Source organism: Ictalurus furcatus, chromosome 2, assembly GCF_023375685.1.
Source record: "Ictalurus furcatus strain D&B chromosome 2, Billie_1.0, whole genome shotgun sequence".
Taxonomy (NCBI): domain Eukaryota; kingdom Metazoa; phylum Chordata; class Actinopteri; order Siluriformes; family Ictaluridae; genus Ictalurus; species Ictalurus furcatus.
The window spans coordinates 20,578,159-20,603,708 of record NC_071256.1 but is presented as its reverse complement, the minus strand read 5'-3'; the positions used below and the strand labels follow the sequence as shown (position 1 = coordinate 20,603,708).

Sequence of the window (25,550 nt, the reverse complement as noted above, 5' to 3'; positions counted from 1 at the left end):
GCTGGAGGCAGCGGAGGGATATTTACTGTGACTGAAGGAAATCCCATCCATATGGAACACTCTCCTGGGGTCAGAAATATAGCTTTATCGTTGTTTTCACACTTGGGTGTAAAAACATAACAAACACAAATGAGTAAAAAGCGAAATACTGAAATATTCTCCTGTTTGTTTCTCTTCGTGTCTCTTCGCTGGCTGTGGAACCACATTTTCGTGCGGAGGAACACGTGTGAGATCAGCAGGCGAACGGGTCCGTGACGCAAAACAAAACAGAGCTGGACTCGGAGCTAAAGCTAGGACGTTAGCATCATCGGCTAACAAACCGGCTAAACAGCTCCATTTAACACTAACATTAACACTGATACAGAGGGTGGAGGTGTGTGCAGGTGGAGCTTAGTCATGGTGTAAAAGGTGAGGTTTTATTCTACTTTTCTGGAGCGGGTATGCTAGCTGTTAGCAGTAGTTAGCTGATTAGTTAGTGTCTTAGGTAGAGATGGAGGAATGGAGAAAATGTCGTGATATCATTTAGTGTTAAATATTATTTATCCGGCTGATTTTTGAAGTCCAGGTTAGTAAAGTCATTAATAGCGAAGCTGCTCATTAATGTTAATTATGCTTTAAAAAAATAACTTTTATACCTTTTATTATTGTTTATTTTTGCTATAATGCATTCTTGATGTGATATTTTGCAGATCAGATGTTTAGGAGTCTCTCAGAGTTTGCTACTAACCACAAACAGACTTTATTTATTCATGAAACGTGTACATAATTTACCTGAGCAGGACTCACCTGTTTACGGGACTGAAGGGGGTGTAGTCAGGTGTACGGGACTGAAGGGGGTGTAGTCAGGTGTACGGGACGGGAGGGGGTGTAGTCCAGGTGCGCGGGGACCGGAGGGGGTGTAGTCCAGGTGCGCGGGGACCGGAGGGGGTGTAGTCTAGTTGTGCGGGGACGGGAGGGGGTGTAGTCTAGTTGTGCGGGGACGGGAGGGGGTGTAGTCCAGTTGTGCGGGGACGGGAGGGGGTGTAGTCCAGTTGTGCGGGGACGGGAGGGGGTGTAGTCCAGTTGTGCGGGGACGGGAGGGGGTGTAGTCCAGGTGTGCAGTCCAGGTGCGCAGTCCAGGTGCGTGGGACGGGAGGGGGTGTAGTCCAGGTGCGCAGTCCAGGTGTGCGGGGTAGGAGGGGGTATAGTCCAGGTGTACGGGGACGGGAGGGGGTGTAGTCCAGGTGTGCAGTCCAGGTGCGCAGTCCAGGTGCGTGGGACGGGAGGGGGTGTAGTCCAGGTGCGCAGTCCAGGTGTGCGGGGTAGGAGGGGGTATAGTCCAGGTGTACGGGGACGGGAGGGGGTGTAGTCCAGGTGCGCAGTCCAGGTGCGCGGGGACGGGAGGGGGTGTAGTCCAGGTGCGCGGGGACGGGAGGGGGTGTAGTCCAGGTGTGCGGGACGGGAGGGGGTGTAGTCCAGTTGTGCAGGGACGGGAGGGGGTGTAGTCCAGTTGTGCGGGGACGGGAGGGGGTGTAGTCCAGGTGCGCGGGACGGGAGGGGGTGTAGTCCAGGTGCGCGGGACGGGAGGGGGTGTAGTCCAGGTGCGCGGGACGGGAGGGGGTGTAGTCCAGGTGCGCGGGGACGGGAGGGGGTGTAGTCCACGTGTACGGGGACGGGAGGGGGTGTAGTCCAGGTGAAATGGAGCCTTTTTTTTGTCCTGATGAGAAACAACAGTAGCTGTACACTTGTGTATATAATCTTCCAAAGCTAATGAGTTAAAGTGAATGAAATAAGGCACTAATCAGTGTGATTGGATTAGCATAGATTCTCAGATTAGATTATCAGACACACAAGTGATCTCTGCTACTTTCATTCCAGCTTTATTTATTATTCTTCCTAAGGTCTCTGTACACATTTAGTATGAAAGGAAAAGATAAAGCCACGCTGAGGTTGTTTTTTTCTTCTGAGCGAATCTCAGGCAGGAAGTAAAGTCCTAAGCGGGGAACTGAAGAAAGATCAGACCACACGCTCTGTAGGAAGCATTTCAGAATCCCAGAATGTGTTGCCTTCAGTGGGGGGCCATTACTTTTATACAGTGATGTGTTGCATGTACTGTACACAGCCTGTGTTGCTGCTCTGTGTGAACTTGTTTTAGTGTGTGTTCAACATTTGAGCTGGTTTGTGTGTTAGCAAAGATTCCTTTGTGTGTGTAGTGAAAGGTTGGGTTGTGTTTGTCTATGGTGGGTCTCTCTCTCTCTCTCCCTTGCATACACACATACACACACACACACACACACACACACACACACACACATCTGTACATCCTGCTGAAACATAAACATAAAAACCAGTGAGTCTCAGATCCGTCCTGTTTAATCTCAGTTAACTGTGTTTGTTCCTGAATCAGACATTCCCACTTCCTCGTCCTCCTGTACACTGTTCTCTCTGGCTGCGTCGGAAATCGCGTACTACCCTACTACACAGTAGGTGAAAAGCAGTACGCCAGAGGGGTAGTATGTCCAAGTTCTCAGTAGGTGAGAAAAACCTGGATGGCATACTGCTTCCGGTGAGATTTTGCAGTGTGCATCCGATGGACACTACGCGAGTCAAAAATCCCATAATGCAACGGGACCGGTGCGGACGAGCTCAGAAAATAATGGCAGAATACTCTTTTTAAGTATTTAACCTGGGTTAAACAGGATTTGTTTAACAATACCCAAATAAATCTTTAACTTGTTGAAGGTTTAAATAAGAAAACTGTTGTCACAGCGTTTGAAAACTTTTTTTTGATCTCCATCATGCCTTAGCCGGCCAAGCTAACGGTAACGAATTTACCTCAGCCTGTTAACCCCGCCCACATTACATTACTAATTCAGTTAACTTTCCTGATGTGCATTTTGCCGTTAGTGCAGTTGCTATGGAGCGGTTGCACACATACTGATTAGTACGCACTGTTTCAACAGCAATGCAGTAGGTACTCCATCGAATTCATTACGTGATTTTGGATGCAGCCTCTGTCTTGTAGTGGTGGGCGTGTCTTATCAGTAAGTCACATGACCATAACATGTCTCATGGTGCGCTAAACTGTTCCTCAACTGTGAAGAGAACTCAAATTCCTCAGTAGAAGTTTTTAGGTTCTTTACTGGTGTTGGTTCCTGTTTCAGTGAATCCTCCTCAACGCTTTCTGTTAATATCAGCACGGGGGTGTGTGGGTGGGTGGTGTGTGTGTGTGTGTGTGTGTGTGTGTGTGTTAGGAGAAATTAGGACATATGAGAACAGGAAGAAGGAAAATGAGAAGCTGAGAAATCTTTATCTGAAATCCCCTTTAAAATGGCATTCCTCTTTCTCTATTCACAGGGTTAAGGAAGTAGTGTGTGTGTGTGTGTGTGTGTGTGTTTGTGAGTGTGTGTGTGAGAGAGAAAGAGATTTAGTTGATTGTATTCTCTCCTGGTTTTCAGAGTTTAGTGAACCTCCCTCTGGATCTCCTGTCTCTCTCCCACCTTTCCGCCATGTCAGGTACCTCCTCACTTTCACATCATCAGGATAGAGCTGTGTTTATAATGACACACAGTAACCATAAGAACGCTGGCTAACTTGCTAGTTATGTGTATTAATATTAATCATGTGGTTTCCGTCTCTGTGTAAAGATTAAAATCCGCTTGTGCTCATTCACTCAGTAACACGAATGAACCTGCTCTCCATCAGAGATGTGATTGGCTGTTGGCTGTCACGCCCACTTAGCTGTGACCCGATTGGTCAAGTGATGAATAAGAGCCTCCACTGGCTGTAAAAAAAAAAAAAAAAAAAAAAAAAAAAAAAAACCATCTACATGTAGTGTGAACTAGTGCTGAGCGATACAACAGTAATATATGATGATGATACCTGCAGATGTTTTTACGATACATGAGAAAGATCACTGTATAGAAGTATTTAAATAAATTAAATCGTGACATGATTTATCACCATATCTGTATTATATGACACTGCCTTAATGTCAGCACAGTGTTTATTCATGAATTCTTTTTATCTAGTTAACTTATAGACTTAAAATCGCATGTGTGTGTTTGATGTACAGGTAGTTACGCTCCGGCCCCCGGAGGTCCGTTCTCCGCACTCACTCCCAGCATGTGGCCTCAGGACCTCCTTGCCAAACACCATCAGGTATCTCTCTCTCTCACTCACACTCAAACTCTCACTCACTCTCTCTCTCACTCTTACTCACTCACTCTCACTCACACTCTCTCTCTCACTTTCTCTCACTCACTCGCTCTCTCACTCACTCTCTCACTCACACACTCTCCACTCTCACTCTCTCACACTCTCCCACTCCCACTCACTCTCTCTCACTCTCACTCACTCACACTCACTTTCTCTCTCTCACTTTCTCTGTCTCACTTACTCTCTCTCACACATACACTCTATCACTCTCACTCACCTGCACTCAACATTCCCTTACTGATTCACACATTTACTCTTATTATTGTTGTTATTATTATTATTATTATTATTATTATTAATATTATTTCACTTCACTGCTTTTTAATTGCTGAACTTAAATGTTCATGTTTACAGAAAGACCAAAATCTGGAATCAGATTCTCAGTATGACGAGTTCGGCTTCCGGATCGACAGCGAAGGTAAGGATTTTTTCTTTTTCTTTTTCTTTCTTTCCTATTCTATTTTTTATTTATTTTTTATTTTAAAGAGTATCCCATGTTTCCTGCTTGTCTGTAATGCTAATATGTTTGAGGAGCTTCTTCACCAGGACTGTGTTTTATATACATACAGTATCTCACAAAAGTGAGTACACCCCTAACATTTTTGTAAATATTTGATTATAACTTTTCATGTGACAACACTGAATTAATGACACTTTGTAAAGTAGTGAGTGTACAGCTTGTGTAACAGTGTAAATTTGCTGTCCCCTCAAAATAACTCAACACACAGCCATTAATGTCACCACTGGCAACAAAAGTGAGTACACCCCTAAGTGAAAATGTCCAAATTGGGCCCAAAGTGTCAGTATTTTGTGTAGCCACCATTATTTTCCAGCACTGCCTTAACCCTCTTGGGCATGGAGTTCACCAGAGCTTCACAGGTTGCCACTGGAGTCCTCTTCCACTCCTCCATGATGACATCACGGAGCTGGTGGATGTTAGAGACCTTGCGCTCCTCCACCTTCCATTTGAGGATGCCCCACAGATGCTCAATAGGGTTTAGGTCTGGAGACGTGCTTGGCCAGTCCATCACCTTCGCCCTCAGCTTCTTTAGCAAGGCAAAAGTCGTTATCATGCTGGAATATTGCCCTGCGGCCCAGTCTCCGAAGGGAGGGGATCATGCTCTGCTTCAGTATGTCACAGTACATGTTGGCATTCATGATTCCCTCAATGAACTGTAGCTCCCCAGTGCCGGCAGCACTCCTGCAGCCCCAGATCATGACACTCCCACCACCATGCTTGACTGTAGGCAAGACACACTTGTCTTTGTACTCCTCACCTGGTTACCGCTACACATGCTTGACACCATCTGAACCAAATAAGTTTATCTTGGTCTCATCAGACCACAGGACATGGTTCCAGTAATCCATGTCCTTAGTCTGCTTGTCTTCAGCAAACTGTGTGCGGGCTTTCTTGTGCATCATCTTTAGAAGAGGCTTCCTTCTGGGAGGACAGCCATGCAGACCAATTTGATGCAGTGTGCGGCGTATGGCCTGAGCACTGACAGGCTGACCCCCCACCCCTTCAACCTCTGCAGCAATGCCGGCAGCACTCATACGTCTATTTCCCAAAGACAACCTCTGGATATGACGCTGAGCACGTGCACTGAACTTCTTTGGTCGACCATGGCAAGGCCTGTTCTGAGTGGAACCTGTCCTGTTAAACCACTGTATGGTCTTGGCCACCGTGCTGCAGCTCAGTGTCAGGGTCCTGGCAATCTTCTTATAGCCTAGGCCATCTTTATGTAGAGCAACAATTCTTTTTTTCAGATCCTCAGAGAGTTCTTTGCCATGAGGTGCCATGTTGAACTTCCAGTGACCAGTATGAGGGAGTGTGAGAGCGATGACACCAAATTTAACACACCTGCTCCCCATTCACACCTGAGACCTTGTAACACTAACAATTCACATGACACTGGGGAGGGAAAATGTCTAATTGGGCCCAATTTGGACATTTTCACTTAGGGGTGTACTCACTTTTATTGCCAGCAGTTTAGACATTAATGGCTGTGTGTTGAGTTATTTTGAGGGGACAGCAAATTTACACTGTTACACAAGCTGTACACTCACTACCTTACATTGTAGCAAAGTGTCATTTCTTCAGTGTTGTCACATGAAAAGATATAATCAAATATTTACAAAAATGTGAGGGGTGTACTCACTTTTGTGAGATACTGTATATACAGTGTGTGTGTGTGTGTGTGTGTGTGTGTGTGTGTGTGTGTGTGTGTGTGTGTGTGTGTTAGATGGGGTGGAGGCACGTGATTGGCATGGAGCTCCACAGAGAGAAGACCCCCAGCAGAGACTGCGCTGGCAGGCCCACCTGGAGTTCACACACAACCACACAGTGGGAGATCTCACCTGGGACCTGATCTCTCCCATCCTGCCCCGCTCCGATCGCCTCCGTTCGCTTGTCCTGGCCGGAATACCGCACAGTATGAGGCCCCAGGTGTGTGTATGTGAGTGTGTGTGTGCATGCTGCAGGGAGCTAGACTACATTGTTGCTTTACTCTGCTGTTTGTTTCTCTGTCTGTGTTAGTTATGGATGCGTCTGTCAGGAGCTCTACAGAAGAAGAGGACTTCAGACATTTCTTATAGAGAGATCATCAAGAACAGCTCAAACGATGATACTACAGCAGCCAAACAGGTACACACACACACAGCTCTGATACTCCAAAGTACAGATGGATAATGAATTTGCTGTGTTAACCTTTATTACACAGCTTCACCTGTTCCTTGTATTATAGAGGACGTGTGTGTGTGTGTGTGTGTTTTCTCCACAGATAGAGAAGGATCTTCTGCGCACCATGCCCACTAACGCCTGTTTCAGTACTCTGAATAGTGTGGGAGTTCCACGCCTCAGACGGGTTCTCAGAGGCCTGGCCTGGCTCTACCCAGACATCGGCTACTGTCAAGGCACCGGCATGGTGAGACTGCCTGCCTGTCTGCCTGTCTGTCTTTCTCTCTGTGCATCTCTCTCCCTGTCTGTCTGTCTATCTATAACTCTCTCTCTCTTGCTGTATTGTTTTTAGTTGTTCGTTAGTTATTAGGTTTTTCTTTTTTACTTAAAGGTGATATGTCAATAGCAGGAACAGAACCATATGGACTATATGGACAACTATAACTACATTTACAATTATATACTGAATATTAATGAGTGTATAATGTTATGCATGTTGTTCTCAGTTTATCCTCCGTACTGTAGTGCTCAGTGACTGTCTTACTGTCTTTACTGCACTAGTGGTGACCTTACACTCACTACTGTTGTTGTTGGGGTGTGTGTGTGTAGGTGGTGTCGTGTTTGCTGCTGTTCCTGGAGGAAGAAGACACTCTGTGGATGATGTGTGCTTTAATTGAGGACCTGCTACCTCCATCGTACTTCTCCTCCACCCTGCTGGGGGTGCAGACAGACCAGCGTGTCCTACGCCAGCTCATCGTCCAGTACCTGCCCCGTCTGGACCGCCTGTTGCAGGAGCACGACATCGGTCTCACGCACACGCGCACACACAACGTCTTTATCACAGAGGAGATTTTTATTTATATCATCTGAATAAGGCGTTAGACTAAAGTGTGTTTTGTTCTCCACAGAACTTTCCCTCATTACCCTGCACTGGTTCCTCACCTCGTTTGCGAGTGTGGTGGATATCCGGGTTCTGCTCCGGATCTGGGATCTGCTCTTCTATGAGGGTTCTATCGTGCTTTTCCAGGTGACACTGGGCATGCTGAAGATCAAGGTGAGTCCACTAAACACACTATAAACACACTATAAACATTAAACACACTATAGACACAAAACGCTACAGGTGATGATGGTGTTCCAGCAGTAATTATGTCCATTAGCCCTGTGAGATTTAACACTCAGAGCAGAAATGAAAGATTTGTGTACCTGAGTGAAGCACCTGGTCAGTATTTCAGAGGATCACCAGAGGTGTTGTGTATGAGTGGTGCTTCAGAGATCAGAGAGGATGTTCAAGCACAGGGCTTCATGGGTTTAAAGGTCATCAGACAGTTTATTAAAGCATTGCACCTGATTTAATTAAACACACGGGCCTATCCACAGTGCTGTGCATAAGTAGTATTGAACTTTTCCACAATTTGTAGTGTGACAACCTGGAACTGTAATGGAATTTATGGGATTTTATGCCTTGAATCTATGCAGAATAGCACATAATATTGAAGTGTAAGGAAAACATCCATATAATTTGATTAATTATTTACAAATGAAAGTTGTAAAAGTTTTTGTAAAAGTCCTGAATTAGCTTTCACCAGAAGTGTCATAATTAGCTGAATGGAGTCAGTCTGTTTGTAATGAAAGTCCTGTGACCTCAATATAAACACACCTGTTCCTGGTAAAGATTCAAATAAAAATTATTCAGAGAAAGGACTGTTATTCAGAGAATGAAGGGGAAGTCAACATGATGGTACCACCACCATGTTTCACTGCAGTTATGGTGATACCAGGGTTTTGCACTGACTTTTATGTTTGTTTGGGTTTTTTTGTAAATAATTGTACAAACTATATTGATTTTTTTCACCTGCTTCAGTATTATGGGCTGTTTTGTGTCCAAATTAGTCCCAAAAAAAAGTCCAGATAATTTTGAGGCTGTAACACTACATAATGTGGGAAAAGTATGTGGGTGAATACTTATGCACAGCACGTGCTTTTATTTTATTTCCATTCAGAGTGAGAAATGTTTTGGTTTTCTCTCTTTACCCCTGAGAAAGAAAGAACCAATTCAATAATCTTTTTTTTTTTTTTTTGTTTTTTTTTGGAACATCATCATTAGGGTGGCCTAATTATTTCACATCTCTGAGTTTACACACACACACTCGTGCTGGATAATGTTGTTTGACCTCGGCTACACGCTGTGTTTAGTGCATCACTGCGCATTCATCTTGCAGCAAATAGTTTGATTAATTACAAAATGATTGATGGGTTGGAAGAGTCTCAGACATCGAGTAGCTGTGGGTCGTGACCCCGAGTCTCCTCACCGTTCTCTCCGAGAGCCTGTTAGGAGCAAAAAGACAGTAAAATCAATCAGAAGAAGTCTGATCCTGCAAGCTGATTAAACTGGCCATTATAATGACTTGCAGCTGGAAGAAGGTTTTGTCTTCATATAGAGGTCATGACTATAATGGTTATAAATCACGTCATGATACTTCCATGTTACTTCAATGTTAGCTGGTTAAAGAATAGAACTGCTAATTGCTTTATTTCAGGACTGATGGCTCAGGAGTGAAACTGTGGAACCATTTAAGGGTAGCTTAGAATTTAAGGTCAAAGAGTTCTAAGAATTAATTTGAAGAAAGTGAACTTGATTTGACTTCCTGCTTGCTGTGGATATCACCGTGTCCATGCAGGACTAAAATAAGCTCTGTTTGTGTGTGTGTGTGAGTGTGTGTTTGCTAATTCGCTGAGGTTCCAGGCAGGTGTCAGAGCGACGCCCACATCCACATCGTTACTGTCTCTCACCAGAGTTTTTCTCCTCTAACTGGTTCCTCTGTGCAGGAGGAAGAGCTGGTGTCATCCGAGAACTCGGCGTCCATCTTTAACACGCTGTCGGACCTGCCGAGTCAGCTGGAGGACGGCGCGGTGGTGCTCGGGGAGGCAGTGAGACTGGCAGGGTCGCTCTCTCAGGACACACTGGACGCTCAAAGACATAAACACCTGGCGTACATCCTGGCTGAACAGACACAACTCAACTCCAACAACTCGCACACACTCAACACCAGCCTCAATAAGGCAAGTGCACACACACACACACTCTCAACACCAGCCTCAGTAATGCGAAACACACACACCCCATTTAAAAACAGTCTTTATGAAAACATTCCATGTGAACTGCATACAGTTCATCTGGAAAGTAGTCACAGCATTTCACTTTTTCCACATTTTGTTATGGTACCGCCTTATTCCAAAATGGATTAAATTTATTATTTTCCTCAAAATTCTACAAACTATACCCCATAATGACAACATGAAAGAAGTTTGTTTGAAATCTTTGCAAATTTATTAAAAATAAAAAACAAAAAAGCACATGTACATAAGTATTCACAGCCTTTGCTCAGTACTTTCGTTGAAGCACCTTTGGCACCAATTACAGCCTCAAGTCTTTTTGAGAATGATGCTACAAGCTTGGTACACCTATTTTTGGGCAGTTTCTCCCATTCTTCTTTGCAGGACCTCTCAAGCTCCATCAGGTTGGATGGGGAGCATCGGTGCACAGCCATTTTCAGATCTCTCCAGAGATGTTCAATCGGGTTCAAGTCTGGGCTCTGGCTGGGCCACTCAAGGACATTCACAGAGTTGTCCTGTAGCCACTCCTTTGTTATCTTGGCTGTGTGCTTAGGGTCATTGTCCTGTTGGAAGATGAACCTTCGCCCCAGTCTGAGGTCCAGAGCGCTCTGGAGCAGGTTTTCATCAAGGATGACTCTGTACATTGCTGCATTCGTCTTTCCCTCGATCCAGATGCTTCCACCACCATGCTTCACTGTAGGGATGGTATTGACCAGGTGGTGAGTGGTGCCTGGTTTCCTCCAGACATGATGCTTGCCATTCAGGCCAAAGAGTTCAATCTTTGTTTGTCATGGTCTGAGAGTCCTTCAGGTGACTTTTGGCAAACTCCAGGCAGGCTGTCATGTGCCTTTCACTGAGGAGTGGCTTCCGTCTAGCCGCTCTGCCATACAGGCCTGATTGGTGGAGTTCTGCAGAGATGGTTGTTCTTCTGGAAGGTTCTCCTATTTCCACAGAGACATGCTGGAGCTCTGTCAGAGTGACCATCGGGTTTTTGGTCACCTCCCTGACTAAGGCCCTTCTCCCCCGATCGCTCAGTTTGGCCGGGCGGCCAGCTCTAGCCAGAGTCCTGGTGGTTCCAAACTTATTTCATTTATGGATGATGGAGGCCACTGTGCTCATTGGGACCTTCAATGCTGCAGAAATGTTTCTGTACCCTTCCCCAGATCTGTGCCTCGATACAATCCTGTCTCGGAGGTCTACAGACAATTCCTTGGACTTCATGCCTTGGTTTGTGCTCTAACATGCATTGTTAACTGTGGGACCTTTATATAGACAGGTGTGTGCCTTTCCAAATCATGTCCAATCAGCTGAATTTACCACAGGTGGACTCCAATCAAGTTGTAGAAACATCTCAAGGATGATCAGTGGAAACAGGATGCACCTGAGCTCAATTTTGAGTGTCATGGCAAAGGCTGTGAATACTTATGTACATGTGCTTTTTTTTGTTTTTATTTTTAATAAATTTGCAAAGATTTCAAACAAACTTCTTCCATGTTGTCAAGATGGGGTATAGTTTGTAGAATTTTGAAGAAAATAATGAATTTAATCCATTTTGGAATAAAGCCGTAACAACAAAATGTGGAAAAAGTGAAGCGCTGTGAATAATTTCCGGATGAATTGTATGTATCAGATGTTTAACTTCCTCCTCATCTTCCTCCTCTTCCTCCTCCAGGTTGTTCGGAGACAGAGTCTGCGCAGGAAGTCCACACTGAGCTCTCTGCTGTTTGGAGAGGACGAGGCTGAGGCACTCAAGGCCAAAAACATCAAACAGACCGAGCTGGTGGCGGCGCTGAGGGAAGCAATCACTCGAACCGCAGAACACTTCCACTGCCTTGACCCTGACCACTGCACCATGGTGAGTCCTTCATCATCATCATCATCATCGTACACACTGACCACTGCACCACAGTGAGTTCTTCATCATCATCATCATCATACACACTGACCGCTTCATCTAGGTGAGTCCATCATCATCATCATCATACACACTGACCACTGCACCATGGTGAGTCCTTCATCATCATCATCATACACACTGACCACTGCACCACGGTGAGTCCTTCATCATCATCATCATCATCATCATCATACACACTGACCACCGCACCATGGTGAGTCCTTCATCATCATCATCATCATCATCATCATCATCATACACACTGACCACTGCATCTAGGTGAGATCATCATCATCATCATCATACACACTGACCACTGCACCACGGTGAGTCCTTCATCATCATCATCATCATCATCATACAAACTGACCACTGCACCATGGTGAGTCCTTCATCATCATCACCATACACACTGACTCACTGAGTCTTTTAGTCACTGAGTCCTCTGACTGACAGTCATAAATCATATTAAACCTTATAGCTGCTCATGTCCCTGATATTCACTCGGTGTTTGTTCTGGTTAAACCATTTTCCTTCACTCTTATTGTCACTCTTTTATTCATACTCTGTTCGGGTCCTGCAGAACTAAAATGATCTGTGCAGTTTCTCTAATTTAACGGAGTGCTGTGTAGGAGTTCTGCCCTCAGCCGTATCATTACTGTCACTCATTCAGCGACAGGAACTCTCTCTCTCTCTCTCTCTCTCTCTCTCTCTCTCTCTCTCTCTCTCTCTCTCTCTTTTTCATATCAGGACCTGACCCCAGACTACTCCATGGAGAGTCATCAGCGTGACCACGAGAACTTCCTGGTGGTGTCTCGGAATCGCAGGAGGCGGGCTAAAGCACTGCTGGATTTTGAGCGCCATGAAGACGACGAGCTGGGTTTCAGAAAAAATGACATCATCACAGTACGTTTCTGGGCTACCTGAACCATACATTTGTGCTGTGGAAAATCGACTATTATTTGTGTTATCTGTTATTCCCAGCTGAGTGTGTTCTGTGGTCTCTGCTCTCCCTCTCAGATCGTCTCTCAGAAGGACGAGCACTGCTGGGTGGGAGAGCTGAATGGCCTTAGGGGTGGGTACGCACTGTGTGCACGTGTGTGCACGTGTGTGCACATGTGTGCACGTGTGTGCGCGTGTGTGCGCGTGTGTGCACCTGGTGCTGTGTGTCTCTGAATAACATGTTGCTCCGTATTGTTCCAGGTTGGTTTCCAGCTAAATTTGTGGAAATCCTGGATGAACGGAGTAAAGAGGTAAATAAATGAATAAACTCCTGAGGGTGTTTGTGTAAACTGTTTTCAGTGTAAAAACTCTGTGTGTGTGTGTGTGTGTGTGTGTGTGTCAGTATTCCCTGGCAGGTGATGACTCTGTAACGGAGGCTGTAACAGATTTGGTTCGGGGAACACTGTGTCCTGCTCTAAAGGCCATTTTTCAGCATGGTCTGAAGAAGCCCTCTCTACTGGGAGGGCCCTGCCACCCCTGGCTTTTCATTGAGGAGGTGCCACATTTTAGGAATTCAAATGACTGTCTGTGCTTTAAAGTGTGTGTGTGTGTGTTAATCAGTGTTGTCTGATGGCAGGCAGCGAGTCGGGAGGTGGAGAGAGACTTTAACTCGGTTTACTCCAGACTGGTGCTGTGTAAAACCTACAGGTGAGAGTTTAGCTCCGCCCACAGCGCATGGTTCAGCTTCTCACAATCATCTCACACTCAGCATTACGGTTTGAAAATATCGCAGATGAACAGCATTAATCGACTGTGTACAAAAGCACAAGGCCGTGAAAATGAAAGAAAATATTTATTATGAAATTATGAAAGTCTCTTTGCACATCCTTGTATGTATAATAAAACTCTCATATTCTCTCTCTCTCTCTCTCTCTCTCTCTCTCTCTCTCTCTCTCTCTCTGTGTGTGTGTGTTCCTCCAGGTTAGATGAAGATGGGAAAGTTCTCACTCCTGAGGAGCTGCTGTACAGAGTGAGTCATTCAGAGGTTTTATTAGATTCACTTCGTTCTCTGTGCAGATATGGGGGCAGGGCTATGTATGTCCTCATTTTGTGATCTCACACTGGGGAGTGTGTGTGTGTGTGTGTGTGTGTGTGTGTGTATACAGTATCTCACAAAAGTGAGTACACCCCTCACATTTTTGTAAATATTTGATTATATCTTTTCATGTGACAACACTGAATTAATGTCACTTTGCTACAATGTAAAGTAGTGAGTGTACAGCTTGTGTAATAGTGTAAATTTGCTGTCCCCTCAAAATAACTCAACACGCAGCCATTAATGTCTAAACCGCTGGCAACAAAAGTGAGTACACCCCTAAGTGAAAATGTCCAAATTGGGCCCATAGTGTCAATATTTTGTGTGGCCACCATTGTTTTCCAGCACTGCCTTGACCCTCTTGGGCATGGAGTTCACCAGAGCATCACAGGTTGCAAGGTAGCAAGGCAGTGGTCGTCTTGGAGGTGTGTTTGGGGTCGTTATCATGCTGGAATACTGCCCTGCGGCCCAGTCGCTGAAGGGAGGGGATCATTCTCTGCTTCAGTATGTCACAGTACATGTTGGCATTCATGGTTCCCTCAATGAACTGTAGCTCCCCAGTGCCGGCAGCACTCATGCAGCCCCAGACCATGACACTCCCACCACCATGCCTGACTGTAGGCAAGACACACTTGTCTTTGTAATCCTCACCTGGTTGCAGCCAAACACGCTTGACACCATCTGAACCAAATAAGTTTATCTTGGTCTCATCAGACCACAGGACATGGTTCCAGTAATCCATGTCCTTAGTCTGCTTGTCTTCAGCAAACTGTGCACGGGCTTACTTGTGCATCATCTTTAGAAGAGGCTTCCTTCTGTGACGACAGCCGTGCAGACCAATTTGATGCAGTGTGCGGCGTATGGTCTGAGCACTGACAGGCTGACCCCCCACCCCTTCAACCTCTGCAGCAATGCTGGCAGCACTCATACGTCTATTCATTGAGGGAACCATGAATGCCAACATGTACTGTGACATACTGAAGCAGAGTATGATCAGTATGCAGTATTCCAGCATGATAACGACCCCAAACACACCTCCAAGACGACCACTGCCTTGCTAAAGAAGCTGAGGGTGAAGATGATGGACTGGCCAAGCACATCTCCAGACCTAAACCCTATTGAGCATCTGTGGGGCATCCTCAAATGGAAGGTGGAGGAGCACAAGGTCTCTAACATCCACCAGCTCCGTGATGTCATCATGGAGGAGTGGAAGAGGACTCCAGTGGCAACCTGTGATGCTCTGGTGAACTCCATGCCCAAGAGGGTCAAGGCAGTGCTGGAAAATAATCGTGGCCACACAAAATATTGACACTTTGGGCCCAATTTGGACATTTTCACTTAGGGGTGTACTCACTTTTGTTGCCAGTGGTTTAGACATTAATGGCTGTGTTGAGTTATTTTGAGGGGACAGCAAATTTACACTGTTACACAAGCTGTACACTCGCTACTTTACATTGTAGCAAAGTGTCATTTCTCCAGTGTTGTCACATGAAAAGATATAATCAAATATTTACAAAAATGTGAGGGGTGTACTCACTTTTGTGAGATAATGTATATATGTACATATGTATGTGTATATATAATATGTATATATATGTGTGTGTGTGTGTGTGTGTGTGTGTGTGTGTGTATATATAATATGTATATATGTATGTAATATATGTAATGTATCCTGGTATGAGTGCAAAGATGATCCCAGTTGGTTTTGTGTTAATCCTGGGCCTTCAAATTAATCAAAAACACACTTTAATGGTTTAAAGTCATGTGTGAGACTTTAAATCCTCTCTCTCTTTCTTCAGGCTGTACAGAGTGTAAATATGAGTCACGACTCTGCACACGCACAGATGGACGTCAAGTTCCGCTCACTCATCTGTGTGGGACTGAAGTATGTACATCTCTCCTCTCCTCCCTCTATCCTTATTTCTAGATCTCTCCTCTCATCCCTGTAATCTGTGTGTGTGTGTGTGTGTGTGTGTGTGTGTGTGTGTTACAGTGAGCAGGTTCTGCACTTGTGGTTGGAGGTTCTGTGTTCCAGTATCTCAGCAGTAGAGAAGTGGTATCAGCCATGGTCATTCCTGCGCAGTCCTGGCTGGGTGCAGATCAAGTGTGAACTCCGGTAAACAACACACACACAGTTAAATTAAGAATGATGATGTAATGAAACACTTTAGGCAGCAGCTGTTAACACACCAGGATACAGTGATGTTATTAATATGATATATTACCTGCTGAGGCTGTTCAGCCTGGAACTCGTTACACTGCCCTCTGCTGGTGGCACTGTTTATGCTTATAACAGAGATTTTATTAACTATAGGAATGTTTGAAAATAGTCTTCTCTCTGTCAGCATGAATCTGATGTTTTTTTCTGTTTCAGAGTTTTGTCCAAGTTTTCCTTCAGTCTCTCACAGGACTGTGAACTTCCTGCCAAAAAAGAGGTGACTTTCCTTCATTTGTATCATCATCATCATCATCATCATCATCATCATCATCATTTTGGTGTATTCCACACAAACTCGTCCACACAAGCTGAGCACAGGATCGTGTGTGTGTGTGTGTGTGTGTGTGTGTGTGTGTGTGTGTGTGTGTGTGTGTGTGTGTGTGTGTGTGTGTGTGTGTGCTGTTCCAGAAGTCTCCCATTCTGAAATCAGAAGTGGTGGACGTCTTGGTGCAACATCACCTCTTTAGTTGGGATCTTTAGGTAAAATGAGTCGGACCCTCGTGTTCTGTTCACGTCACTACGGTTCTAGTAAAAGTTGCCCGGTGATGAGATTCAAAGTTCAGTTCCCTCGTGTTCTCTAACCCCCCTGAAGAATCATCTATATAGTGATGAGATTGAGAGTGAAATAAAAGGACTAAAATGTTTGTAAATGGGAAACAGTAAGGTGATGTTTCAGTGTGAGACACGTCCTGGTTGCAAAAAAATACAGAATATAGAGAACAGCTAACTAACTTAATTCAGCTTACAGATGGGTTAGTGGCATGTGTTTGAGCAGCACCACAGCTTCAAGCACCACGACAATGTCCTCTCAAACCGGTAAAACATTACGTCTTGAACGTTCGCACAAACTATATTATCAGGAGACTTGTGCGACTTCAGGTTCTCTCCAGTATAAACGCTCTGTGTGTGTGTGTGTGTGTGTGTGTGTGTGTGTGTGTGTGGTCACTGCAGGTTAGAGTACCGCTTACCATCATGTAGCCACTGATAGGACGCCGAGCCGTAAGGATCTTCTACAATTACGCCATGTTAGAGTATTAGTTTAGCCGAATAGACACTCCCCGTGATTCAGAGCTGATCCATATTCCGATAATAAATGGAAAATATTTTAGCATCAGTCCCGTCCTAAATATAATTCCACTCAGATTATAACTCAGTAGTAACAGGTGTCTTTTTGCAGCCAGGTTGTGTGTACATCTCTTTCTGTGTAAAAACCCAGAAGGGGTCTATACACTCCCTCCCTCACACACACACACACATACATACACTCACAGAGTGCTGTGAGAGAGAAGGTGTGCCCTGATCTCACCCGCCTTTTGTGAATAATGAACCGAACCGAGGCCCAGACTGAAAGTAAATGAACTCAGTCACTCCACAGTGTGTGCGTGCGTGCGTGTGTGCGTGCGTGTGTGCGCGCGTGCGCGCGTGTGTGTGCACCGGTAGTGGGCTTTGCTTTGGGATGTGTCCCTCCTCCCTATTTCCTCCTCCTTCTCACACCAGAGTTAAACTAACTCATGTCCCGCCCACTATATAACCCCGCTCCTTTAATAAACACACTTCAGCCCTCTTGGTCAAGTATGTATCTCTGCATATACTGTCTATGCTCCGCTTCTTTAGAGCCGTACTGCCTTTTTTTTTTTAAGCTGCTCCGCCTCAGCTTCAGGCTGCAGAGATACACACCTCACCTTGGTGTGGTTGTGAAAGTAAATGTGCCCCCTCACCCACCACATACTGTTTATCTGTGGCACAGTAATTATTCTGATTCTCTCTGCTCCATCATTCACATCTTTCTCTCTTCACTATATTTACTTTATTTTTACGTTCTATATTAACTTTAGGACATTTAGGGGCTGTTACCATGGTAACTCAGTTGACTGTCCGTGCACAGGCCTAATAAAAATGTAAAGAAAATGGGGAGAGGATTTGATCAGTGCTGTTTGTTCTTATTGTCTCTGCTGTGGTTGAATGAGAGGCTTCAGATCCGCTTCCAGCTTCGACAATTCATTCATTGACGTTGATTAATTTCCTTTTCCTGCTGCGCTGAGTAGTGGACACTAGTCATGTGCTCTAATTACTGATATAATAATTATAATAAACCCTGATATTTTCTCATAATGATACTCACCCCGCTGTTTTATCTCTTGTGAGGTGACTGTGTGATTTTCGGCACATGGCAAGTGGACAGTGCAGATGCTTTACAGCTGCAGGGTGTGTGTGTGTGTGTGTGTGGCGTGTGTGTGCACCATATCATGTTCTCTATGTTTCTGTAGGAAAAGGAGCAGAGACCCCTGAAGGAGGGCGTTCAGGATATGCTGGTCAAACATCACCTCTTCAGCTGGGACATTGATGGATAGATAAAAACTACACATTCACAGACACACACACACACTTGTTTCTTTAGATACCAAAAGTGACATGTAAGCAGCTTTATATAATAATGAGGAACGTGTGTGTGTGGGTGTGGGTGTGGGTGGGTGGGTGTGTTCATATAGCAGAGCTTTTCAGCTGTGGTCTCAACATGTCTTCAAGGACTTCTGATGTTCCTCTGCTGGAGAACACGAAGAACTAAGCATGCTCAGAGCAGTTTCTATATTTCTGTAGACATTCCTCTCAATTTCTCACACACACACACACACACACACACACTTCCTGATTTATTTCTGTTATTTGGTGAAGGGGAAGTTCCAGCATTTATGTAGGACCTCAGTGTGAAACCTGAGCTCTGTGTATATAATGTAGATGAACTGAACACTTGTTCAGGTCTGTTCACTCATTTCAGGTTTTTTTTTCAGGAATGGTGTAAAAATGTGTTTATGAAAATCAGCTGATCAGTTATGATGATGTGCGATGCTCATTTCTCTGACGTGTGGAGTTTAGAGTGTATTTTCTAACATGTCTCTGTAGGACGTCTCTGTCGTGTCCTGCATATCTCTCTCGCTCTCTCTCCACCCATTTATTTTTGACTTGTAGAGTAAACAGTCTGGGTGTAAATGTGTTAAAGTGCTGTTCTGGGGTCAGTCTTTACATCACCTTTCTCACACTCCTCTGCTGTAAGTCACTGCCGTGTCCTGCAGAGGGCACCGCACTGAGATCAGTGTTCTTCAAACGGAGCACCATGGGGTTTCAGATGGTTATAGGATTGAGTGCTCACTCTGGACCGGGTCGGGTCAAATGCTTAAAAAATAATCACGTTTTATCAGGTATCAGGTGTGTGACGTATTCTCATGGAGAACCCACAGGGCTCTAGAGCATTTCCTCACTGTGTGTGTGTGTGTGTACACTGATCATGTAGAACAAAATAAATCTGTAAGAGAATCTTCTGTTATTTTCTCATTACTGCTGTTCTACCTTACTCCCCAACTGTTATCCCCTAACCCTTACTCCCTAATATAGATAGAAGTTAGGGTTAATCTTCTGAGTTTCAGCTTTTCCCAAGCTCAGATCCCAATTCCAATATCCTCTTGCTGTAACTCGCTGGTTGATTTAGAAACAGTGATTACTTTTTGTCACAGTTCTATGTGCTAAAATTTTCCCTGAACAAATTCCTGCCGATTTTTAATGTTTACAAAACCTGTGCATATATTTATTGACCAGAATTAATCAGAAATATGAAATGGAAACCTACAGAACTTGTACTCTTGTTTATGTTTCAGCTTCAGAAAGCAACAGTGAGAGGTTTTTGCCCCCAACGCATGTTTTTTTGTGGGAAATTTTCAACTTTCTCAGACTTTCCCTCAATTCACACTGTGGGTTACTGAGGTAAAGATACAAACAAGAAGTCTGGTTTTGTTTTCCAGTCCCACTGTAAAGCTGTAGAAAATGTCAAATTTGCCCATGTGAAGGTTTCCCCACATGTTGAAAAGAGGAGCCTCGTATCTCAGGTTTAGAGTGTGATCGGAAAACGAAACCTGTGCTTCTGTTTATACCTCGGCCTCCCTAAGCAATGTTGGGAACTTGTGGAAAATTTTTGACCCTCCAATTTTCCCCCAAATTCCCACCATTGCTTAGGGAGGCCGAGATATAAACAGAAGCGCAGGTTTCGTTTTCCAATCACACTCTAAACCTGAGATACGAGGCTCCTGTTTTCAACATGTATCAGAACCTTAACATGAGCAAACAAACATTTTCCTCAGATTTGGAGTGTGATAGGAAAATGAAACCTGTGCTCAGGTGAATGTCTCAGCCTCATGAACCCAATTTGGTGAAGATTTTCTTCACACCGTAGGTTAGAGAAGTCGAGACATAATCACAAGCGCAGGTTTAGTTTTCATATCACACTCCAGAGAAAACAAAGAAACCTGAGATCTGAGATGTGGCGTCCTGGAGAAACCCTTCAGCGTGGTGTAGTTTCGTTACTTCTCTGTGGTTGCTGCAAGTGTGAAGATCTACAGGTGTTAAACATCGCCCCCTGGTGTTCATAGAACCACAATGATTTACAGAACAACTGTTCATCTTCTCAAAACTAATTCAGCAGGAACCACTTCAGCGTACACACTCGGTTTAAACGTCCCTTTTTAAATATATTTAAATCGTGGAGAATAAAGGAACATGATTTAGGTTTGACACCCTGTATCTTTCTTTTTATCAAATTTCCCTTTGATTGGAACGTATATCAGTCAGTTTACAGTTTATTTACATTTATTCATTTAGCAGACGCTTTTATCCAAAGCGACTTACAAATGAGGAAATACAAGCAAAACAATATATCAAGCAGAGAACAACATGTAGCGCTACTATACAAGATTTATAATTGAGTTCTAGAGAATCAAAGTGCACAGAGTAGAGGTGTAAGAGCCAGAGTATTTTTTTTTTTTTTAAATCTCTTTATTTTTTTTTATAGGATAATGTGGAGTTGGCATTTTAGGGGTTAATTAAGTGTTCACGGAAGAGGTGGGTCTTTAGCTGCTAACCTGTTCCGGGGCAGGTGATGTTCTGGGTAAGAGAACTCAAACCCAATTTGGACCAATTAGCTGTGAGCAAAGTGACATATAAGTAACGTAGCTAATTCAACTCCCCCGCGCACACTGTAAGAAGAGAACTTCGCAGAGAAACATTTCATTAAAACAATTTGCATTTATATTAAATGAAATTACATGAAAGATGTTGGGGTTATAAACTTTCAATCCGTTTATTCTCATTGTGAGCCTATAAAAGTAAACTTACGCATTTACACTATCAGTAATGTTCTCGAGCTTTGGCAGCCGCAATGGTGTTGCTTTTTACGGTTAATGTAGGTTTAAATTCCTCATATTTCCGCATAATCATTTCTTGCTTTTCACCCGGAAGTAGGCACACCTGCTTTTTCCCATGTTGAACGCTATTGGCTGTTCGGTGCCGACGTCACGCGTTTATGTGCACGCACTCGTGGACTAATAATAATTTAAGGATCAAAGCCTGAGTTGACAGAGAAAGTTGATAACCAGCGTCATGTTTCCAATAAATAAAGCCTGACTGGATTGGTTTGGTTTTGTCAACTCGAAACTAATCCCGTAACCTTGAGTTTGTTCAACTAGCTTCATGATACAGGCCCATTTTCCGCTATTAACATAACTCTCTCTCTCTCACTCTCTCTCTCTCTCTCTCTGTGTGTGTGTAGGTGTGCGCTCCTTCCTTCAGATTGTTGAGACCCGATGTTTAGGGTTTCCTTTATTTTCTTTCATACTGGTGGTATTTTGTATAGGATTTGTGCTGTTCTGTAATTACATTTCTGATCTGCTCATTCATCTGTCTTATATAAAACACATGAGACTACTTGGTAAGAAGCACCAAGAAGAAGAGCTGAACTGTATTGTTTTTATTATACACAGTAAAATCCCTAGTGTTGAATTAACACGCAGAGTGTTCATTTGTGTCCAATGGACTTACATAAACACTGTAGGGTGTAATTTCAACACTCTGGCTGTTCAATCAACACTGGGGATTTTGCTGTGTAATATGAATATGATATCTGTGCTTGTTTTTTTTTTTGTTATTGTTTTTTTTGTGCAAATAACATAGTTTTTAAAGAAATGAAAAAACCCCATTATCATTTCTCATGTTGTAAGAGTTTCTTTTCCATTGAGCTGAGTTCAATTTGAAAAGCTGTTTACAGTAGCTTTAAGTAAATATAGTGTTTTTAATTATATTTAATACCACTGTAGTAATTCCTTGGTTTCTAATTTATGTTTATTTACAGAAAATACTTTTTACAAGTTTTGTGCCAGTATTTTTGTCTATTTTTGTCTTTCAGTATTTTGTGCCTATTGCATTTGTCTGTTGACTTATTGCTTACTAGTAAACAACTTAATCTTTAAAACTTATATAAATATATACATATATACATATTTACATGAATATACCATACTAATTTGATTAACCTACACATTTTAGCCATATAAATGTAATTAATATACATAATAAATTATACATTATTTAAAAAAAAAGACTAATGCTGTAGTCTAGGGGTTAAATACAAATCACACATAATTAAAAAAGCATTACTGCAAGAGCCTACAAGTGAAATACTAAGCACAAATAAAATAACAACAACATTAATAATAATAACAACAACGATAATAATAATAATAATAATAATAAAAGACTAATGCTGGAATCTAGGTGTTAAACACTTACCACTGATACTTACAACACACTTTATGACGGGGGGGATTAAACTAGAACGGATTCGGATGGGCCTCCTGATAAATTCCTCCTCCTCTTCAACAGGCCTTCTACTAGAAGTGGCTTCTCATTGTCCTCTTCATCCCTCCTCCTCCTCCTCCGGTTTTGGACGGGAATCAACATGTGGGCTACAAGATAAGGCTGACCAGCCAGAAAGTCAGTTAAGTTGACATTGATACGAGGAAGGGGCGCAGGCGTAACAGAAGGGGGTGGGTTCGTCACAGTGGATGGTCTTCTTACAGGAGATAGCCTCCTCACAGGGGTTTGTCTTATAGGAGAGAGCCTCCTCACAGGGGTTGGTCTTTTTATAGGGGATGTTCTTAAAAGGGATGAGAATCACAAAGCAGATGGGCTTCTAAAAGGGGGTATGATTCTCAAAGGGGATGGGCTTCTTACAGGAGACTGCCTTAGGAAACTGGAGTACCCGGAGGAAGCCCCTACAGCACAGGGAGAACATGCAAACTCCGCACACACAGGGCCATGGTGGGAATCGAACCCCCGACCCTGGAGGTGTGAGGCGAACTTGCTAACCACTAAGCCTCCGTGCGCCCTACGTTTCTGTATATTACTGTTTATTTGCTAATCCCCAATGGTTGACATCTTTTGCGTGTCCATCTGTGGCTCCCCAAAAACTCTTCGCTCCCTCTTTCTCCTAAATCACACAACTCCTCTTTATTACACATCGACAGCTATGAAGAATAAAGCATCGCTGACCAGAATTAAACCAAACATCTTATTATTTTTGCCTAAGCAGCACTGCACTCTGGTCAGATTTATTATTATTTATTTTTCTCAGTCAGCTGCATTTCCTCACAGCAGCTCTCTCTCTCTCTGTGCCTCTCTCTCTCTGTGTGTGTGTCTCTCTCTCTCTCTCTGTCCGTCTCTCTCAGCTTTTAACAACTTTAACAATACTTTTCGTTCTCAAAAATATCAGAAACAAGAACAATTAGGAAATTTCATGTTTGATTGCTTTTGTTAGATATACATAAAGATGTGCAAAGACAATTCTGTACAAAGAATAATTATTTCCTTCAGTTTTCACCACCTGCTTGTGTGTTTTTAAAACCGATTAAATACCACAATCCCGACCATAAAAACATTTTTAAACTTAGTTATTACACTCTTAACATTTCTAGAAATGTTTTACTAAATGTTTGAACTCTTTTGCCTATTGTAACACTGTTTATAACTTAATTTCTGCCCACTTTAACACAGTTTTCTTTCCTAATAGTTGTACAGAAGTTGCTGAATCACAAAGATGAACAACTAGCTAATACGCTAGGACACAGTTCATCTTATTGAGTATTTACACCTGTTTTAACACGATTATTACTTTCCCAAGTCTCTATTCACTGTTTACAGCCCGATAAAAATTACACAAAACCCCTGAACACTGAAAATTAATTATTTAGCAGCATTAACCATGCTAACTAGCCAGCTAGCTAATCTTAGCTTCGCTAATGTTCCTCCTCAGCGTAACTATTTGACTTTGATAAACTTTTAGTAAACTTGAAGGAAAAATAGCGGACTTTTCTAACAAGATAGCAAACACAAAACAAGTGCTAACAAGCCCCGCTAACAGGCTAAATTATCATGGATGTAAAACAATTAGCCGAACAATAACGAACACACATTTACCAAAACCCTCTTGACGCTGTTAATGATATTCCTGATCGCGTTTCCACCTGTTTAGTGCAAATGTGAGCATTTTATTGTAATAACGCGGTGTTTTAAACACTTGTTTAACTGAAAACGAGAAAACTCGGAAACTCACCATTCCAGGGGTCGTACAGTCCGCTCCATCCGGGCTGAGGCTCTTCCTCCTGGACCGCCATCACCTCTTCTCCCACGAAGTTCATCGTAGACGAAGCAGAGGTGGTCCAGTAATAATCCCAGAGATGGTGCAGTAATAATCCCAGAGATGGTGCAGTAATAATCCCAGAGATGGTGCAGTTTTAATCCCAGAGATGGTGCAGTAATAATCCAAGCAGTTTTGTAGGAATAATCGCAGTGTAAAAGTCGCACGTCTGGAGCTTGCTTGAAAGTTTTTTGGAAAATAAACATCCCAAAGATATAAACAGAAACATTCCAAAGATTTAAACAGAAACACCCCCAGAAGCTGGCTACAGTGGCCAGTGACGTCACACATTATTCGTTCCCTCTTGCAGATAATATATCATGAAAATAAAAATATATTGAATCTATCAAGTGTAATTTGAATATCTGAATAATTTTTTTATATTCTCGTATACAATGTATTTGTTATTATGATAAATTGTGTGTGTGTGTGTATATATATATATATATATATACACACATACATACATACACACAGTATCTCACAAAAGTGAGTACACCCCTCACATTTTTGTAAATATTTGATTATATCTTTTCATGTGACAACACTGAAGAAATGACACTTTGCTACAATGTAAAGTAGTGAGTGTACAGCTTGTGTAATAGTGTAAATTTGCTGTCCCCTCAAAATAACTCAACCCACAGCCATTAATGTCTAAACCGCTGGCAACAAAAGTGAGTACACTCCTAAGTGAAAATGTCCAAATTGGGCCCAATTAGTCATTTTCCCTCCCCGGTGTCATGTGACTTGTTAGTGTTACAAGGTCTCAGGTGTGAATGGGGAGCAGATGTGTTAAATTTGGTCACACTCCCTCATACTGGTCACTGGAAGTTCAACATGGCACCTCATGGCAAAGAACTCTCCGAGGATCTGAAAGCCTGTCAATGCTCA

At 43.3% G+C, this 25,550-nt stretch overlaps 1 protein-coding gene across 1 annotated transcript; it reads left to right on the top strand.

Moving 5' to 3' along the window:
* The first annotated feature begins 225 nt into the window (after positions 1 to 225).
* Positions 226 to 19,621, top strand: sgsm3 (small G protein signaling modulator 3). The gene is made up of 21 exons (XM_053652532.1): positions 226 to 408; positions 3,438 to 3,495; positions 4,055 to 4,140; positions 4,552 to 4,615; positions 6,441 to 6,643; positions 6,734 to 6,841; positions 6,978 to 7,121; positions 7,484 to 7,679; positions 7,783 to 7,928; positions 9,704 to 9,937; positions 11,664 to 11,846; positions 12,639 to 12,794; positions 12,909 to 12,963; positions 13,092 to 13,141; positions 13,234 to 13,386; positions 13,468 to 13,538; positions 13,812 to 13,860; positions 15,726 to 15,811; positions 15,920 to 16,042; positions 16,301 to 16,361; positions 18,412 to 19,621. The coding sequence occupies exons 2-21, from the start codon at positions 3,489 to 3,491 to the stop codon at positions 18,493 to 18,495; spliced, it is 2,259 nt and encodes a 752-aa protein (XP_053508507.1). The 5' UTR covers positions 226 to 408; positions 3,438 to 3,488; the 3' UTR covers positions 18,496 to 19,621.
* Positions 19,622 to 25,550: the final 5,929 nt, after the last annotated feature.